At 48.0% G+C, this 20,828-nt stretch overlaps 1 protein-coding gene across 2 annotated transcripts in view; it reads left to right on the top strand.

The window, feature by feature from the left end:
* Positions 1-20,828, top strand: part of Chchd6 (coiled-coil-helix-coiled-coil-helix domain containing 6) — a 215,093-nt gene that overhangs the window by 19,052 nt on the left and 175,213 nt on the right. For both annotated transcript variants that reach the window (XR_008214651.1, XM_052722105.1), the window contains exons 2-4: positions 1,743-1,980; positions 5,568-5,637; positions 7,244-7,388. Coding sequence is in view for 1 of the 2 variants with exons in the window: in XM_052722105.1 (XP_052578065.1) it covers positions 1,743-1,980; positions 5,568-5,637; positions 7,244-7,388 (453 nt within the window). In the remaining variant the exon portion in view is untranslated. The remainder of the gene's footprint in view (positions 1-1,742; positions 1,981-5,567; positions 5,638-7,243; positions 7,389-20,828) is intronic.

Genomic DNA, 20,828 nt, shown 5'->3' with positions numbered 1-20,828 from the left:
GAGAAGGGTAATGGCTGTCCCCATGCCCACTTCTTACAGGTCCCATCACCTTCCAGCATGGCCACACTGAGGACCAAACTTCCAACACAAATCCTTAGGGACCAGACTTAGCCACATAACCCTTTGAACCATCAGTTGGCCATAGACATACAGATTCATTCTCTTCTACTGATTGGTGGGATTGCCCTGTATCATCAGTTATTTGATTTTTATATATTTTCAATTATTAACATACTCTTTAGATGTCAAAGAAATGATTATGGCAAGAAAAAAGTAAGGCATAAACACACATACACATAGATTCATAGAAACACATATACATATATATGTACCTTGCTCATTTCCTCCCCAGGGCTTTGATGAGGAGCCATGTGGCCTGCCCCTCTGAGCAGAACCTATGTGCAAATCTGTGCAGAGATGTGAAAATTCACTGTAGGTTTGTGTTTATACATATGCACATTCGGTTTAGTTAGACTTGTTTGCATCTTGATAATTGGTGTCTTTTTACTGCTTTGAGATAGAGTCCTGAGGCTTGCTAGTGGCCAGCAGCGTGTCATGCTCCTTCTGACAGTGCATGCGTGTGTTGTCTCAGTCTTCTTTGGTGGCTCTTGGTGATTCACAGAACGTGTGCACTGAGTTCTTTAACCCATTCCCACCTGGATGTTCATACCCTCCCACTCCCCACCCCCACTTTGGTTTTTAAAGACAGGGTTTCTCTGTTTAGCTGTGGCTGTCTCGGAACTCTGTAGACCAGGCTGGTCTAGAACTCAGGGATCCTCCTGCCTCTGCCTCTCAAGTGCTGGGATTAAAGGTGTGCACCACCACACCTGGCCCTGCCATAGCATTTTGGTTTTGTTTGTCTCCCACTGAGCATCCTAGCACAACCCTGTGCACACAGGGGACTGCTTTCTTTCCATGGGTATCTGGAAGTAGAACTGCTGATTGTGCCTTTTGTCCTGAAGCCATTTTTAGTGTCTTCCCCTCAACTGTGCTTTATGATAGCCTGTGAATGCTAGGCACTTAATAAATATTTACTGAAGTGAACTCTTAAGGGTTTTTATCTGGGATTTATCTCTAGCTCACTACTTCATCTATGTAAACTGTTTTATGACACCCTCATGCCCATTTTACTTCCTTTGAAAAGAGGGAGCGGTTCAGTTACCAAGGCCTCATTAGGGGAATCAGGTGAAATGAATCAAGTATTTTGATTATCTGCCCTGTGTGGTGACTAGAGCAGGTGAAGAAAGAGTGTCAGTGCTGGAGCTTTCCACACACCAACAGGCCAGGCCTGCAGAGGCTGTGGAGGCATGCGCTTCCCTGGCATGCATTGTAACAGTGGGTGCACGGAGGGGAGAGCTGGTGCTTCACCTGAGTGCATCCGAAGGCTCCTGGGAAGGGAACACTGAACTGTCCTGAATGGACCACTGATGATAGTCAGGAGTGACCAATGGGGTTTGTGAGGTTGAGAGGGTCAGGGAAGTAGGGGATGTGAGTCATGGAACCCCAAGGGTAGGGTGTGTGTAGAGGGTGACAAGATGGGAGAAAAAGCTGCAGAGTCCAGTGGGGGCTTCTTGGGATAGACTGGGAATTCCAGGTGGGCTTGGCACTGGACCACTGTGAGAGGCTTTGGAGTAGAATTATATCATTGGAGCTGGTCTTCAAAACTTCATTCAGGAGTTCCAGGGATGAATTTTTAAGGTTTCTGTGATGTAACTTTCCCTGTTACTCACTTCTTCCCAAAGCTGTCTGAAAGTGTGGTGAACCGCATGAAGGATTCCTGCCAGCCTTCAGCACAGCAGCAGCCAGCTCCTGGTCCTGGTTCTTCGCCCTGTGCTCCTGTGTCCACTGTCCCTGCACCAGCCACTCCTGTACCCACCACCCCTACATCTACCACTCCTGTGCCCTCCATGCCTGTGCCTATGGCTCCTCCACCTTCTTCACGTGGCCACCCAGAAGGCACCTCTAAAGCCCCTCAGACAGGTATGTTGGGGGAGTGGGAACAGAGGCTGTGAGAGATTTGCCTGGCTGCGGCTGGGCTTGCCTTTCTGAGTGATGAGAGTCACTGCCTTCTGGGACAATGGCACTCCATGCAGCAGACACTGTCTGGTGTGGTGTAGGCTATAGGTGTGGGCCAGACTGCACATGTAAAAGATGAGGCAGAAGGTCGTGGTCTGACAGCTCAGGTAGGGAGTCGTCTGCTTTTCAGGAGCCAGAAGACGCAGAATGTCACTCAGCTATAGCAGCTCTACCCTAGCTGCCAGTCAGAGAATGAAGTGTATGAAAATGGACCAGTGGGGTACCTGAGTAATGCTGCTGGCACCAGCCTCAGCCACCCTGATCTGACCCTCCCAAGACACCCTGGCCACTGTGGAGCTGGCACCCATGCTGCTCTCTTGTACTCCTCTCAAACAATTGCTTGTAGCAAATACAAAGAAACAAAAAACCTTCAAGAGAGGCCTGCAAGGTATACTGGAGTCAGGGTTTTCAGAAGGCTTTGGAGTGCTTGCTGTTGTAGTTAACGAACCCTTGTGAGAATATGGTCTGTTACTTGAAATTTGATTATTTGTTTTTAAACAAGCCACTACAGAGGGTAGACTGTGCCCTGGGTGGGTGCTTTGGTGTGTGGCCTCAAGTTGCTGCTGCCGTTCGTACCCATCTTTTTTGAGGGGTGTAAGATTAGAGATTGGGAGTGCTCACTTTTGTCCAGGTAGCACTGCTGGAACACAAGGCATGTAGACAACCCCCACTCTGAGGGTGACACAGCTCTGGTTAAAGGCCATATATCCAACCTGGAACTCATGACATGGTGTAACCATATAGCATCAGGAGTTCATGCCAGGGGCCTAGGGCCAGGGATGGTGCAGAACAGGCTACTTATGTTAGACAGGGTCTGCCTGAATGTGGGAAGATAGGGCTGTTGGTGGGTAGGATTTTCAGGCAGGTGAACAGTAGGAGCAGAGGCTTAGACGTAGGGTACAGCCTGGCCTGTTGAAGATGTAGAAGCAGTTTGCTGTCTCCAGACTACAAAGTCTAAAGGAAGGGGAGACATTGGTTGTGGTCACCTCCAATAGGGGCTAGAGAGCTCTGACACTCCTTTCACTGTGTTGTAGGCCTCAGGGCTTCCCGTAGGCCTTAGAGCCAATCAGAGCCTAGATTTCACTCTGAGATCTTAGTGAATGGGGCTGGGTAGGTAAGCTACCCCCCCCCCCCCCACTCCAACCTAGCCAGCATGCCTCTTTCCTAGGAGTTTTTTGGCCTAGAGATGAGAGGGACAGAAAGGGGTCTAGTTTAACCCAGTGAGCTTTACTAAGCAGATTAACTGAAGAGGAAGAGAGTGATGGGAAAATAAGATTGTCACAATGTATTGTCATCTCAGCTTTGGAGAATAAGCACTGGCTTCCATTTCAGTAAGTTTCAGCTGTTTGAAAGGAATAATGGGAGTTCAGTTGTCACTTAGTTTTTGTACAAAATATTTTGTAGAGTATGTTTTAAGTTTCTGGAATGTGGGAAAAGATTTGGCAGAAATGGACCAGCTTGAAATGGTCTGGTTTTTAAGGCATCTTTTAACACAATTTTGCCTTCATGTTAGTGGGAGAACTAAGTTAGAAAACACTGTTAAAATTAAATTGTTCCCTCACATCTTGCTCAGGTGTAGGAGCCAAGGCCATTGAGATGAATAGATTCCAGCCACCATAGCAGACTAGAAAGGAAGGTGGGAAACGCTAAGAAATTCCAGTCAGTTTAGAAGAAAGATAACTGAGGGAGGTTGATAAAAGGGGAGACTAGAATGTTGACAGAGTGCTCTCACTTTGGTTTGTGGAGAGTTTGAAAGATCTTTCAATGTCCAATGTCACAATGGACAGATGTTTGCTGTAAAAGCCCCTCTCACTGATACTTGCAGAAAGATTCTAGAAGGTGCTCAGTATTGAGGGAGGCATGGACCTAAGTGGGCCCCCACAGGAGGGAGGTTGGTGGGTCAGTGCCACATTATCTGCAGTGGGGAAGGGTATTATTTTTAAGTTGGGAAAGGAAAAATTTTATTTATTATTTTTTCGAGTCAGTCTCATGTAGTCCAGGCTGGTCTTGAATTCTATATGTAGCTGAGGATGACTTTCCACTCCTGGTCTTCCTGTCCCAGCTCTCCATGTTAGGGTCACAGGGATGCACTATACTTGCTATATGTGGTGTTGGGAATGGAACCCATGGCTTCCTGTATGCCTGGCAAGCACCCTACCAGCTGAGTTAGACCCCCAGTACAGAAAAAGGAGAATTTTCTATCAAAAAAAAAACAAACCACACTTTGTACCTAAACAAAGCTTTTATAAATGAGTAGGAGGAGCATTACTGTAGAAATGCAGGCCCCAGCAGTGGTTCTCCTCTGCTGCAGTCCCAGGTGAGAGCCTAGTATGTTACTAAGGAGCATGTGGTGTGCCCTCCTCAGACCTTAGCTGTGCCACTGTCCTCACACGAGCGGGTATGGCCATTTTGGACATGCCTTCCTTCTGGAATGGAATAGCAGGCCTGTGCATGCTCCTCCACTCCAGCCCTTTGTTAATATTTGGTGCAGGTGCTCCTGCCTTAGAATCCTGAGGTAGCAGTGGGGGACTCAGGACACATGAGTTTGGAAAGCTGTGGAGGGGAGGAGTGACAAGATCTTCATTGTCATCATGAGAGAATTCCCCAACAAACCGATAGTTCTAGCTAATTATAGAAGTAAGGTAAGTTTAATATGGAGAGACTGCCACACCAGCGTTAGGAATCTGTAGACACGGATGCTGTTTTGGTTGCTATAACTAAATACCATAGGTGGGATAATTTATAAAGAAGTCAATTTCTTACAGTTTGGGGGCTGGGAAATCCAAAATCCAAGGGCAGCATTTGGTCAGGGCTTTCTTGCTATGAGAATTGGGCAGAGTCCCAGCATAAGGCCTTACATGGGGGACAGAGCAAGTGTGAGAGCTTAAGACTTCCCATCATCTTATAAAGTTAGCAATGCCATCCATGATAGGGAGCTTTTTAGTGCTAATTGCTACTAAAGGCCTTGCCTCTTACTGTTGTTAGGATGTAGTTATGTTTCACCCTGAGTTTTAGAGGGGCAAGCATTCAAACCATGGCAGGTACCAAAATAAACAGGCTACAAGAGCCTCTACCCTCCTCTTGCACACACATGACAGAGGGGTGGAGCCCTCAGCCATGTCTGGCCTGTGTTTAAGAGGTAACCTCCAAGTCCTCACCTCACCTACGTCAAGTAATGGTGAAGGTAGAGAGCAGCACTCAGGTGGTTTGCTGCCAGCCCCACATCGAGGGTGCCCTGCTGCAGAGCCTGTGGGCAGAGCAGCTTCCTGTATTTGGCTCTGCAGACTGATTGAATTGAGACTCTGCTTCTATCTGCCTCTGGGACTCTGCAGTCTGTTTGTGGGGTATGCTTTTCCATAGGGACATCTGTCCACATGCAGAGCATGGTTTCCTGAGGAAGTACATTCCGTGTCTGTGTCTGTGTTCCTGTACCCTTTCGTCATCAATCCTGTTTGCTGTTGATTGGCCCTTTTCCTCTGGTTCCTTTGCAGACTCTAAAGTGCCCAGGGCAGAGAGTGGTGGTGGTCAGAAGCCCTCATCAGTGAAAGAGGATCTCAAGAGGTAAGCCCAAGAGACTGCAACTCCCTCCACCCGCCCCCACTCCCCACCAGGCCCTGCAGCACATGCCTCATAGTTTATATTACTTGTGTTAAAGCACAACTCCAGATGGCCCTGATCCTAACTAGAAGATGAAAAACCTGAAAAGGTCACAGGAAACTCGGTTACCAAAGATGGATTCTTAAGACTCCATCTTTAAAACCTAGCACTGAAGAGACAGGTTCTTACAGGAATGAAGGAAGTGGAGCTTACCCAGTTCTATGTGGTGAACTTCCTGCCAGCATAGGCCATGATCCTGAGAGCTCACCACAGTCATGAAACAGGATGTATAGAACAGTGGCTAAGGCACAGAGGACCCTTTGTATAGGCCAGCTTCCTGATTCTTTGACCCACTAGTTGTCACCTTTAGAAATCACTACATAAGAAGGAGTAAGAGGAGAATGCTCTTATGTTCTTAATGGGAACATAGTTGCCTGGCCACAGTTCACAGAGACTGTCCTCTGTGGCCTTTACTGATGGGCTTTCTCATCATCCTTGAGGAAACAGGCTCTGTATGGTCCTAGAGCCCAGATTCAGCCCATGGACAGTGTCAGCCATGGCTGGGGCTTGCCCTCCAGCAGGACAGCCCTAGGTAAAAGATCTGTGTTCTCAAATGTACCCTCCTGAATCCCAAAGGCATCTCCAGGAATGTACAATTTCCTCTCTCCCCTCAGTAACTTTTAACAATTTTAAAGTAATACATGCTGATAAAAGATTTAGAAAAATATATAAAATGAAAACAAATCCCCATAGACTCATTATCTCAGTGCAACTGCTGTGGCTGTTCTGGGATGTCTCTTGCACTCCATGTCTTTACCTTAGCTTAGGGTATATTAACGTCATAGGCATTTTCATATCCTGCTGCTTTACTTACTATTATAATTACTTTCTATCAGTTACACCTGCTTTCAAGCATGTTTATTGCTAATTCATTCTCAATTTTTAGATTGAACTTATTACAGATAAATCCAAGTTAGCAGTTGGGGCTATGGTATAGCGCTTCATGATGCTGTGGCATTTCCTCTATGGTGACCTTGATGCTGCTTGCACTGTTTACTTTCATGAACAACATGGAGGGCATCTTAGTCCTGCTAACTTTTATCTACTAGGACATACTAGCAGAATGACAGGATAGGTCAAAGAGTATGGCTATACTCAAGACAAAGTTAGATGTTTAAAACCCCAAACTGCTGCTGTTTAAAGCCTTCAGGATCTCAGCCAAACAAGGACATGGCCCACCCTGCTTACTTGTTTGAAAGGATGGTGCTCATGGGTTCAGCTTTGCCCTGACTCACTCCCTCTGGCAGGTGGTGACTGTTTGATTCTTTGCCTATGACTAGCTCTCTTGTTCTTGAGCTATGTTGCCCTAGTGTCACTGTCCCCTTTCTGTGGGTGCTGTCACCGAGGCTTCCCCTCAGGTGAAAGAATTGTCCTGTGCTTCTGGGCACCTAAGGGCCAGAGAACCCCATCTTTGCTTAGTCAGGTACAGTGAGCAGGCAGGTCTTTTCCTGCCCATGTTCTTATAGTCATGCCTTCTGCATCAGTTTCTCTCTGTCTCTTTCTGGCCTAGGTTCCAACAGGAGCAGGCTATAGTCCAGGATGAACTGGTCAAGGTGGCGAAAAAGGAGAAAGAGGCAGCTGAGAAGCACTTGAAGTCATCACTGCCTAAGAAGCGGGCCAGCCCCAGCCGTGAGCAACAGCAGTCAGCGCGGCTGGTGAGTGCATCTTCCTGGGCTGGCCCATCTGCCAGCTTGTGTAATAATGGGCAGAAAAGGCCTGGCCCTGGAGCCTGGTACCCCTGGGCCCTGGGTCCCAAGCTGCTCCGCAGCTAGCTATATCAGTGTGGCTTGGGGGAAAGTGCTTTCCAGGCCCTGGGAACATGGAGTCTTCAGACTCTTGACTCACCGATTTGCTTTGCCACATTGTCGAAGTCCATTCCTGTACTGAGAGTCTCATTTGTCATAGCCATCGCTGGTGTAAGGGCTGCAATGCCATGTGTGTCAGGAGGGCATAGGGGTGGGGCTCTGGGCCACGCAATGTGTGACACCAAGAGCATAATTTTCACAGCACGGCAACCCAGGTGCAAAGCCTAGCTCTTTACTTACAGCTTCAGCACATTGAGCCTTGTTGGAGCATCATGATGCTCACACACAGGATTGCCCCAGGGGTCAGGGATAATAGCTACCCAGGGCTTAGCACGAACTGGCAAATAATGAAGGAGTGCTATGACTGCTGCTACAGTTATTAATGCATCTAATTGATCGGAGCTGTTCGTCAGATTCTTCCTGCTTTAATGCAGTTTATTTTACAAGTAAGGAGTCTAGGAGCACTCCTAAGGGGACTAGTTCAGCAGCTCACTGGCATCATCAGGGATTCGGCGCTCCTCCTCCCTCCCCTCTGTTTTCCCCAGTGAACTAGCCACACTCAGGCTGACTGTTGCCACAGTTCTGTAAGAGCTGCTGCTGCCTCATGATTACAACTCAGCAGCAGAAGAAAAGCTGTGTCAGCCTCTGTCTTTGTCAGCAAGGACAGGTTTCCCAGAGCCACCCCCAGCGGCATTTCTCTACCATTCCATTGGCCTGAATTGCACTGGGTGTCCAGAGTTAAACCATTCAAACCTAGAGTGGCTAGGGAGATTGTGCTGTCTGCAACTAGGATTCTTTCATTGCCACGGTTGAGAAGTGGACAGACAGAACCAGGTTGATGGCAAGGGGGGTGGTCTGGCTGTTGGCAGCATCTAATGACATTTGCTTTGGAGACCATGGATTTGAGACTAGCGGGCAGCTTTGCCTCCATTAGGTCAGTATCCTGTGCACACAGAGGGTGCAGAAACTGGGTGAGATTGCAATTCTGTGATGAGACTGGCAGAAAGATAAGCTAACTGTCCTGATGATCACACAGCTGTTCAAAGCATTCGGTGGGTGAAAGATACAAGCCCCTAGCTCCTGACCCTCAGGACATTTCATTCTTGGGGAGAAGACAGGCTTAACCTGGGAGCTTCGAAAGAGGCTGAGTTGGTTCCAGTCAGTGTTAAATGGCAGAGATGAGTTATTTGGGAGTGTTATAAGCTGCTGGTAGGCCAGAGATGACATTGACCCTCACCCTGGAAGATAGGTAGCCACCAGGACTAGGAGGCAGTTATGACAAGTGGTCGGATACAGGATGAGAAGATCAGAGCCTGCAGCCAGATTGTAGAAGGCTTTCTGTGGCTTGAGGAGCTAACAGCAGAGCAGCCCTCCATGCCTCTGAAACAGTAGAGACAGTTGTAAGGATGGGAACGGGCTATCTGACTTGTGCTTTAGAACAGAACTGGAGGTTTCCTGAAGAAGCCCCACTGTAGCAGGACAAAAGATCACTTTCTCGAGATTAAAGGTTAATCATATGGACTGAGCAAGGCAGGAGTCATCTCACCCAGGACAGTTCTAGAGAGAAGAGCATGGCAGCCTACAAGTGTGCTCTCACTTCATTATCACCTGAAAGGTGCTAATGACAGTGAAGGGGGATTCACAGCCTCTCTTCCCTCCACCTGCAAAGGAGAAGCTAGGCCTTCCCTCCTGCCTTCCCCTTCTGACTGGCCCTACAGTACAGTTCGTGTAAGTACTTATGCTGGTCAAGTGGGAGGGGCTCATATGCCTCTAGGTGCAGGTGTGTGGATTTTTGTTTGTGTGCTTGATAATGAATTGCTACCTTAGAATGAAGAGAATATCCCCCTACTAGCTTTCTCCTAGCTTCCCTAGATGGATGATAATGTCTGCAAACCAGAGTTTTCAGGGAATAGTAGAGCAAGTCCCTTCAAGATGGAAATACTTAATCTACTTTTGTAGGTGTTTCCACTTCTGGCTGCTCAACATCCTTTTTTCCTTAGGATTAGAGTTCAGATCTTTCAGGAGCTTTCCTGTCTCCTGTGATTGCAGCCTCAGTAAGATTCTAATTTCAGTGCCTTGGTGGAGACTAGATCTGGGCATATGTCCCAAGTTCAGCCAGGGATAGACAGCCCCTTCCCAGGGACTTGAGTTTGAACTGAGTACAGAGGGAGAGTGGGAGGCCAGGGTGGTAGTTATTTATTACAGCTTGGGTGGGCTGTGAGGCCCCTTATGCTGTTAGGTTATGTCTTTTGCTCTTTCCTAACCCTCCACGATACCCTTGTTTTCTCTCTGGTCCTCCTGCCTTCTTGAAGATCATGTCATCTGCTGATAGCTACCAGTTCACTCTTTTTAAAATTTGCTGTAGTTGATTTCTTTGGGTGGTGCTGCAGCAGGTGCACCGCTCATAGGAAGACCTGCAGCAGATGCAATGCCGAACCTTCTAGAAGGGATGCCACAGCAGGTGGTCTTGGAGACCTGCAGCCTCCTGCAGGAGAAGGGAACTAAGGCGCCTCTTTGTGTCAGCAGTTAAAGTGTTGGGCAGGTGCTGTTGCCATCAGGGCAAAGGAAACAGCTCGCTCTGGATGGGTAGGGTTGGCAAGTGCTTTCTCTGTAGACAACTCTAACTCTGGAACATTGAAATGAGTGGAAAAATCCTTAAACGAGAGAGAAAAAGATAGAGAAAAAAAAAAACCTTGAACTAAGTATGGAGATGTTTTTCCCCATCCACGCCTTCCATGCCTTCTGCATACAAGTGCTGAAAGGCTGGGGATTGGCAACCTTCAAGGCAGAGCTCCAGGGGCCTGGTAGTCTGGGATGTGTGTGGATCAGAGCTTCTTCTTGGACTAGGAGCAGGTGAACCTGAGGCACACCTGGTGACTGCTGGAGTGAACTGGCTGCCAAGCGTCCGTAGTGCCTCTATGACTAAGTCCCACACCCTTGGACCTGTCTGTAACCCTGTCTGGACATAATGAGAGGCATTAGGTATTTGATGTGCTCTTCTGCACGCTCTCTTTGCCTCTCGCTTTTACAGTATTGATTTTTCATCCTCTTCTGCATGAGTGAGTGATTGAGCTCATTATTGGGAAAAGTTCATAAAGCTAATGAGAAGGAAAGGTAATAATTTTTATAACTTGCTTCTGCTGATAGAAGTGTTAACATTTCCCATCCTAGTGCAGCAGTAATGGACAGTTCTGTGTCTCTACATGCTACTGTCCTTGCAGCTGGGCCTAGCCCCAGCTCTGTTGCAGGTGAAGGCCTTGAGTGTCACTGGAGCCTATGTGAACCAAGAATTCCCTTGGGATTTGCGGAGGAAGTCTGGAATTCAAATCAAATACTCTGATAGAAACAGGAGAGAATGAAGTGGTTTAGGGTCATCGGTTCTGAGGCATAGTGGATTGAGAAATGAAGTCCTGGCAGAGTGAGCATCACAGTTTTGCCTGCTACTTTCTTGTGGGGATTAATAGGTATCTGAGATCTCAGCGCACCTGACAGACCACAGACACCTTCATTTCTCTCTGTCACCTCCCTCCCTCCCTCCCTCCCTCTCTCTCTTTCTCCTCCGCTTTCCCCTCTTCTTCTTTTGTGAGCAACACACACACACACACACACACACACACACACACACACACACACACACACACACACACACACACACAGAGTGAGCATAGCATGCTAGGCACTGGGCTAGTTTCCTAATAGATGGAGATAAATAGGCTGCTCCTGCCCTTAAGTGGATGTATTTGTTAGGAGAGTGACAGATTCTTGTGACAGTACAGAGTTGAAAGGAGGGACTGGAAGATGCTGGAGGGTGAGAAAGGCCTCCTGGAGGAGGAGACAGGTGAACTGGATCTGAAGAATGAGTGAAGGTGCTCCGTGAGGAAGATAGAGGAGGGAGGCTGGAGACGAGGGCTGGTGGGGGGGTAGAGTCTCTGGCCAGGGTGGAGGTGAGTGGAGGGTGCACCAGGCAAGGAGGGCAAGAAAATGGTGTGCAGTGACATTCAGGACGGTGGAGGGAGAGCTTGGGAGGGATTTTTTCTTTTCATAAGATACAGAAAGAGAGAGCTCAGCATCAGCTCTGAGAAGTGCTCAATTGCATATCCAGCCATAGGGTCAGATGTTCTTAGGGTTGGTGGGCCACTCCATTCTCAGATGGTGGGCAGTCTAAGCCTACACGTTCACCTAAAGAGTAGCTGTCCTGTCTTCTCCTTAGGTGGCAGGTTCTTTTGGTCATTGTCACAGTTCCTGCATTGTTTGAATGCTTCCAGAAACTGCCACATGATCTGTATGAGTCAATAGCTTATGATGTGAGGAAAATACTACGACGGGCTCTAAGTTGGAATTTTCACAACTTAATGAGGGAGGAAGGTTTAGCCCTTCTCCCAAATACCCCCCTCCATTTTTGTAGGCTTTTCCTCAGACAAACTGTTGGAGAGTAAGAGCTGTGTGGTGGTCATGCTGGTCTTTTCAGTGCTCAGCATACAAATAGACAATGTATGGCTGGCAGATAGCAGGTCTGGAAGGCTACTGGCTAGCTTTCCTGAAGGTCTCACTGAGGCCTCTTCTATGAGTGGGAAGCAAGTGCCTATCACAACTATCACTAGAATGGATAGCAATATAAAGTTCTAGCTCTTTCAAAATAATAAAAAACAACAACAACAAATCAGGGCCTGGTGTGGTGTACTACACTGTAATCCCAGCATTCAAGAGGCTGAGGTAGAAGGATTTCCATGAGTTTGAGATTAGCTGGGACTACAAGTTTCAGGTCAGCCAGGACTATGTAGCAAGATCCTATCTCAAAAAGGGAGGTGGGGGTGGTACAGTAAGATGGTTCAGTGAGTAAAGAAAGGTGTTTGCTGCAAGCCAGGGGGATAATATAGATATGATAGAATAAAAGGGTAGATTATTGAATCTACTTGTAGAGAGCAACAACTGGTTTAAAAGATGACCTGAGTTTATTCTTTAGGATCCACGTGGTAGAAGGAGATCCTGCAGGTTATCTCCTGACCTGCATGTGTATGCCATGGTACAAACACACAGAGAATAAATACATGCAATTAAAAGTTGAAAAGAAAATCAACAAAAAGATATATAGTTGATTCCTAGCCAGTGACTTAATAGACTTTCCTGGCTTCATTTGCTAGGTAACAGGACAAGTGGCTTTTGGGAGTACAGAAATCAGGTTTAAAGTTGGGACTTGACATTTAACTGAGCAGTTTGGTGGCCTTGTCTACAACTAGGCCTCTTTTAGACATCTTCAATTCCCACCCGTGTCTGTTTTGCTGGCCCCCAGAAGGCTGATAAAAGGTGTAAACTGGGAAGACAACCTTGACGTTCCTCCCTTCTGTCCTTAAAGTCCTTAAATCTTTGTTGTTTTTTTTGTCTGCTGAGCCTGGTCTTTAGATCAGATCAGAGGTGGCTTTGTTTTCTGTAAAGATCCAGAGAGGAAATACTCCAGGCTCTATAGGCCACACACAGTCTCTGCCTGTCTTTGTTGTTTTTATGATACTAAAATACACCTGGACCATCCTTGAATCAGAGGCCATACCAAAAGAGCCCCTGGGCTGGATTTGACTAAATTTTGGAAAAACTCTGAGTGACAGTATTCACCTCTGGGGATTTTATTTCATTTTTCTGCTTTTGGAGACAGGGTCTCTTTAACTTACTATATGGCACAGCTGGCCTTGAAGTTGGGGCAGTCCTCCTGTTTCAGCCTCCAGACTGCTAGGATTTCAGGCATGGGCATTACACCCAGCTTGAATGTTAGTCCTAAAAATGTCCCCAAGTACCCAGTGCTGGGTCGCTTCAGCTTTTTAGTTGATGGGCCCCACCCAGTCTTTCAATCTTTGAAAAATTATTTTCAAAATTATTATTGTTACTGTATGTGTGTGTGTGTGTGTGTGTGTGTGTGTGTGAGAGAGAGAGAGAGAGAGAGAGAGAGAGAGAGAGAGAGAGAGAGAGAGAGAGAGAGAGAGAGAGAATGAACTTGTGTGTGTGCAGAAACCTGCAGAAGTTGTAAGGGGACATCAGAGCCCTTGAGACTAGAGTTATAGGCATTTGTGAGCTATCTGATATGGGAACTGGGATCCAAATTCTGATCCTTATGAAGAGCAGCCAGTACTCTTAACCCGCTGAGCCATCTCTCTAACCTTAGTCTTTTTATCTGTGGAGTAACTTGGGAGTTGGGTGGCCAACTTCTTAGTGGGAGGATTTTGTGTTGGCTGGCATCTGAGCCCTAGTCTCCTCATCTGCAGTGAGATGCACAGTGATCTCTGTGGAGAAAGTCCTAAAATCTCCTTTCATTCCTGGTTTGTTTCTCTTTTGCCATTTTATATAGTGAAAAAGTGCCCCTTCCTTACACACTGCCACCCTTTTCTGTGGATCATCTGAACACACCTGTTAGCCATCCAGAAGACTGTAGTTTGTACACCTAGAATTGGTTCTGTCACTTGACCAAATTCTAATATGTTGGCTTAAAGAGCTTACTTGGCTTAATTTTCAGTTCTAGAAATGGGCAACACTTCGTTCCATGAAGTAGACCCGTGTTCTGATGCTGTACAAGGGGACTGAGTAGTCTGACCAGGAAGACTTTCTGAAGACAGTAGAAACAAGCTTAAAAAGTTTCTGAGGTGAGGACAGGGAGACAGGACAATGGGACCTAGCTGTTAGTTTTCTTGAGAGTGCTGTGTTCTGTGTAAGGATTTGGACATCAGGAGCTTCATGGTCAAAATGGCTCGTACTGGTTTGTGTACAAGCTTGATTATTCTTTTTCTAATCCCATTTCTGGAAAGTCTGGATAAACAGCTTAGGTTCAGTTTGGAGGTGGGGAACTTTAGCATGAGTGACTCCATTTTGATTTTAGCCTAATCCATGCTGGCGTTTAGTCCAAAACAATGGCTTCCTCTGTTTTCCACTTCATAGTTCTATTGGCTGTTTTTCTTTTTCTTCTTGATAACAAGCCACCATTTTCTATAGATTTCTTTGCCTTGTGATTTTTTAAAGTGGTTCTGGACATCATCTGCAGAAGAACAGCACAGGGTGGTTCTCTTTCCTCTGCCCAGGCTAGCCTGGGAAAATAATCAGCTGTCTCTAGAGGAGGAATGCAGACATTCTGAGCTCATCCTTGTAGGGGATAATCATCAGGGTTTGCTGGAGTCACAAAATGATGGATGTTGGTCATCCCAGGGCAATCCCTGGACTCTGAGCAGCAACTTCAGCTGAGGCCACGTGGGAGGCTAGGACCAGAACAAAGAGGACCCTTTATAAGGCATTTTGGGGCACATGAGGTATTGCTGGTCCTATCACTGATAGGTTACTGGGCTGTACCCTGAGACAGGCCCAATAAACCTACAGATAGAGGTTTTAGCAATTCCCCTGGGAAGCCCATTTCTCACCCTAATCAGGTGTGTAATAACAGCATCCATGCCATGAAGTCTAGCTTTCTCCTTAGCAGCTGTCAGCCAACTAGTGGTCCATTGGTAGAGGTCCAGGAAGTGTAGTGTGAGAACAGGGGGATGAGACTGGGGGGAAATGCTAGGATAGAAATTGGTGTGGATAAGGTGGCCTGAGCTGTTCCAGTTACACAAGGTAGAGATGAATGGTGGTCTCCCTAGGAAGAAGCAGGGGGTCTGAGGACCTGTTTAAAGAAAGCTATTGCTCTGTGTCCTGCTCAGATTCACATTAAATGGAAACCTCACTTTTGGGTAGCATAAGATGTATTCTAATAAAAAGGTAAGGATTTGGGGTATGCTTCCAGTCTGGCCCCCATCACAGGGTTATAGGTGCCTCCAGTGTGGCCTTGTAGAGTTGTCTGGGGGCACCCTGGTGCCCTCTACTGTGGGCCCACAGAAGCAGTAAGTCCTCATTAGTGCGAACTTTGTTAGGCAAGTGGCTGATTGTGGTTCCATTCCTGATGTCGTTACTTTTAATTAGCAGATCGTGTGTCTATGAAAATTTATGTTACACTAGAGACAAATGAGCAGGCTGACAGCTGAGGCTGGGGCCTGGAGAAAACTATGAAGGACGCATTTTTCTCTTCAACCTCTTGAAGACTAACCAGGCTGTCAACCACAGTCAGGCCCCTGGCCTCTGTACATCCAGTGGGTCCCCAAGGAAGTAAGCTGCTAGCTGCCTGCTATGGGGGTGTCAGAGTGGCAAGAGATGCCCTCCCTGGGTTCCAGCATATTTTGACTTATGGAAGGCCCAGGCCCAGCTGGTACTCTGGGCTTTGTGTTTTGAGCAGAGCTTATGGGACATCTGGTTTCAGCACTGGGCCACCCTCCTTGTCTGTGTAATGTGTCCACTCTGCCCTCTTCCTGTGGTAGAAGTCACTCACCCTTGTGTCTTGCTGTTCCTGTTATCTTGATGGTGTGTGCCTTTTTGCTTGGTAGTAGGGCCAGTGCCCACCTCTGTACTGCCTTTGAGAGGCTGGCCGAGCTGGGTGTGATGTCCATGATTGGCTCACTGTGCCTCCTTTGCCTTCTTGTCACTTAAGCAAATTGTTTGCTCCTTGGGTAGATGCCATTGCTGGTTTCTGGCAAGACAAAGAATTGAAAAAGGTTATTATGCTGACCCATCAATTGGACAAGAGCCTTAAAGTTCCAGGTTCTCTCCTGTATTGTGTCCACTCAGTGGCTGAGCCTTACCTGCTCATCTCGTGTTTTGATAGACCAACATGTGCACCAAATTCAGGGAGGTTTTGCTGTCATAGAAGCCCACTTGGCAGTGGCCTGAAGAGTGGGTCATATTTATCTCATGCTTAAGATATCCAGGAGCAGATAGTCCAGGCAGATACAGTAGCTTTCTATGTCAGGAGGGTTGCAGTCTCTTGCTGATCCTCAGTGTCCCTTTCCTCTTGGATGTAGAGTGGCTCCTGACTCTAGCTGACACATCATTTTCTAATTCAGAAAGGACTGTTCTGAAGCCCATTTCCTAGTGAAACCTTATTTCTTTATATTGAAAAGATCTTGGAAGCCTCTGGCAGAACCCAGGCTGAAAGGAGGGCTGGGATAGTGAGTCATTTTTAGCTGGGCATATGACTTTTTGACACAGAGTCATTGGGGTTATGTCATTCAAGAAGCGGGCTGGTGATATCACCTTCTACAATGTGGCTTCGACTTGACTGACCTCTGGACTCTGACTCCAAGACTCTGCAGGTGCTGTCACTGTGACCTGTGCATGTTGTTCAGCCTCTGTGAGATTCAGCTTCCTCTCTGGTCATGTGCACACTTCCCTTGGAGTCAACAGGGTGCCTTAGCACAGGAGGGCAGATACAAAGCATCCTGTGTGCTCTGGCAGGAGAAATAGTCAGAATTCTTTGCATGGAGCCCAGCTCCCTCAAAATGTAGGAGAGAAGACGAGCAGGCAACTAAAAGGGGACAGGAGGATTCAGGTGGGTCATGTTTCAGTATAGCGAAGAAGGGGCAGTCATAGAGTGTTCCTGAGAGCAGAATGATGACTGCATTGGAACACTGGAGTATTTCCGCCTCCCCTCGACTTCCTCCTCTTTCCTGTGGCCCTGTGTTCCCCCAGAGCCATCCATTACTCTGTTGGTGCTCCCAGATTAACCTGAATTTGGAGAGGAGACACAGCTTCCAGTACTTGACACTCTTAGTTGCAGCCATCTGGACACAAGGGCTCCAGGATTGCTGTCAGCTGTGGACGCATGTGAAGCTGAGGAAGGAGGGTGTAGGTGTTCAGTTCCCTGGCCACCTCTGCGTCCTCTCTGGCAGTTATATGCCCTGCACTCTTCAGCCCCTCTCCCAGTGCCACATCACAGTAGGACTTCCCTGCCATTCTGCTGCGGTGTCCTTGGCTAGAGCCTGAGGGAGAGTAGACGGTGTTGAGGAGAGCAAGCCTTTTGTGTAGTACATCCCAAGTGACAAAGTTTAATGCCACTGGGTTGAAATGCCCTGGGGATGTTAGTGGTGCAGTGCAGGCTTCTATGGTTTTATATTGTTCTCCCGCCTGAGAAGAACCATCCATGGCTGGACTGCCTCCCTACTCCTGCCCCTGGGTCTCCTTGTCTGTACTTCCTCTTTCCTTCTGATCCGTGGGTTGCTGCCATCTGCACCTCTGTCTTGTGGTATGTGGAATGGGTTGCCTGACCCTGGCCTTGAGCTGCTCCCTTCCATACTGCCACCCTGTGGTGATGGCCGCCAGTGCTAAAGCACACACAGGCAGTGGGGCCTCCATTCACGGGCATCCAGTGTCAGGCAGTGTCGAACATGGGCCCATTCTCTAGCTGACTGGTTGGACACGATGTCAGCACCTTATCTCCGCTCTGACACACACTGGACATTAATAGAAATACAACTCAGCCGTGCGTGGATGGAATTTCAAGCAGCCACACCAGGCCATTGCTCTTGATGTCCATTGTGTGCTTAACCTCTGCCGAAGAGGTTTTTGATGAGAAATAAGTGAGTCTGTTAACTCGGCAGCTGGGATATGGCAGGCTTCCTTCCCTCCTTTCTTAGCTCTTCTTCATTCTTCACAGTGCCTCCCTAATCCTCCCTCAAGAGAGCTGGCTTTGCTGCCTCACGAGTTTTATTTAATCCACTGCTGCAGGCTCACACTCTATGGCCCAGGGGCCTTGGCTGTTTTCAGGTATAGCATCCTTGGGGTGGTTTGGGACAGCAGGAAAGCCTGCACCCTGCCTGAGGTGTTCAGCCCAGGGTTCTGCCCAGGTCCCCAGGCCGCTTCCCTTTTCAGCCATACTTAGCCTCTAAAACCCTTGGTGTTCTCCCCTTTGCTTGCCTCCTGTTTCTCCTCAAGTGCAGAGGTGATGCCCTAGTCCTTCTGATCAGAGTTCAACCCCAGTGAAGGACTCAGAGTTCTGGATGTGCTGCATGGGAGCTAGCTGCTAGACTGTTGATGACTCTGGGATATGAGCCCTGTGCACACTCCCCATTCTTACTGTGACAGAAAGATAATGGGGTGACCAGCCCTCAACAACAGTGGCCCTTGGGTTCTGATAGCCAGGCTAGCATGGAGGCCCTGCAACAGCACTCCTGATTGCCTCTCTAGATTCATCATTCAGTCTTCCTGAATTCCTAGGGCGTCTGTCTTCTGGGCTGCCTCTTAAGTCAAAAACTGCGTTCACCTTTTCCATCCTGTCCCACTGACTTCCTTCCCGGCTTTCCCCAAGGCCTGCAGTGTCTCCTGGTCTTGGGCATTTCTCTCTCTGACAGGTTTGTGTTGACAGCTGCTTCTGCATGCTGTTGTATTGGGCCATTCCTCTCGGCCTGCCACATAGGACTTCAGCACCAGTTAGGTGCTCCTCCACAGCTGCGTCTTGTTCCCAAGGGTTGTGAGAGACCTTGACAGTCTGGGAAGATCACATTTCCTTGCACCCCATTCCAAAGACTCCCTGCTACACCAGCCCCAACTCCAGCTCCTTCCTAGTTTCTGAGTGTGGAAGAAGTCTCTGCTTCAGAGGTGCCTTACCTTCAGGTGACCTGGACCTAGCTCCTTGCCCCTCTCCAGTGCCCCACTCTTCATACTTAGCTCCCTTCTTGAAATCAATACCCCCTTTCTAAGCAGTTCTTCTAAGGTCCTCCTTCCTCCTCCTTTCCCTCTATCATGGAGTGTCCTGGAGGTACAGTGATAAAGTTATGATCTCACTTCTCAAACTCATTACAGTTTGGCTTCTGCTTCCATGAATGCCTCCTGACACCTCCAGGATCTTTCCAACAAATCTGTCTATTGAGCTTCACTGTCTTGCACGTGGATTTGACCTTTGAACTCACTTCTTGTTTTCTCTGTGCTGCAGCTGTCTGTCCGGGCTTTGTTATCTCACCGTGTGTGACATGGAACCTGGCCTGCTGGCACCTAGACTCCCCTTGGAAAAGTAGACATCAAGCAAGTAAACACTCTTGAGCTACAAACGGAGCTAGAGTGATGCTATTGGAGAACAAAATGCCTAGAGAGAGTAACAGTAAGGACCTCATTTAGGCCAAGGGAAGCAAGAGGTTTCTCTGAGAAGCTGACATTTGGGCCAAGTCCTGAGGGGTTAGTAGGAGTTAGACAGAGGAAGGAGGGGAAAGAGGGATGAGGATGAGGAGCAGCAGCACTACAGACAAGGTCAGAGGATAGCCTGCTCAAGAGCCTGAGGGCACAGGCTGGGAAAGCTGGGACTTAAAGGGGCAAGCAAGGGAGCCCTCAAATCACAAGGTCTCTAAAGCAGGGGCAAAACCAGGGTCTGAGATGTAAGGGAGCTTCTGGTAGATCTTTGTCAAGGTGGAGGAGGGCTCAGAGTGGAGAAGGCAGATTAGTGGGAGGCTCACCAAGAATCCCAGGGGAAGTTGTGATGCCCCAGACAGGACAGTGATGGTCTTGGAGAACTGAGTAGATAGGCAGGGTATTGCCTGGGAGCCCACAGGCACAGTGGCACAAACAGAAAGACACAGCTCCTTTTTCTGTGACTTGGTGGTCTGGGCTAGTGGGGGCTGTCAGCCTCAGCATTTGTGGATTCTGGATGGTTGCTCGTTCTCTCTGATGAAGAGGGGGCCTGATGAGCTCATAGCCAGTTTAAAAGCAAGAACACAAGTGAGTACTCCCATTTCTGGACATATCCTGCTGGCTGGCTGGTGGTCATGTGGCCTCTCAGCCATAGGCTATCTAGGAATTGTGTACAGCTGGCATCAAGCTGAAGCACGTTTAGTAGTAATGAGGCCCTAGACCCTATCCATCCATTCTTTAAGGTGCTTCTAAGGGTTATTCCTCTGAATTGAGTTCCCTTTGACTTTGTCTTTCTAGTAGTCAGTTGGCCTTCTAGGCAATGTTGGGCTTCCACTGAGGTCTCAGACACATGTCTCTATTATTCTAAAGATTTTCTGTAAAGATGCTGACCATAGCTCAATACACAGCTTCCCCCAGCCATCTGTCCACAGTCAGCCCTGGCCAGACCTCTCATAGGGCCAGCGTTTTCCAGCGTATGAGGCAGAATAGAGACAAGTCATACAGAGCTGGGACCTCCCCCTTGGGAATGTAATCAGGATGAGGAATGAGATGGGGCTAGGCAGCTGGCTTCTGGTGTTGCAGCTGCTGGGGGGTCTGGTCTTGGTTGATTGAGGCCACTGCTCCTCCTAGTCTGAGACTCAACCGTATACCACTGGTCCTGTGAGCCCCAGGTGAATCCCCTTGCTTCCTCCCTGCCCTTCAGATAAGTGGGCACCCCTCAGCTTCAGTGTAGATTCCACATGTGTGAGCCTGAGCTTCCCTATTCAGCTAGAGCCAGACATTAGCTGCTCCATCTGTCATCTGACAGTAGATGGGCAGTTCTAACAGGTGGAC

Source organism: Peromyscus californicus, unplaced genomic scaffold (assembly GCF_007827085.1).
Source record: "Peromyscus californicus insignis strain IS unplaced genomic scaffold, ASM782708v3 Scaffold_6__1_contigs__length_162567912, whole genome shotgun sequence".
In the NCBI taxonomy this organism is placed as follows: Eukaryota; Metazoa; Chordata; class Mammalia; order Rodentia; family Cricetidae; genus Peromyscus; species Peromyscus californicus.
The sequence above is the reverse complement of the archived record's forward strand: the minus strand, read 5'-3'. Positions and strand labels throughout refer to the sequence as shown.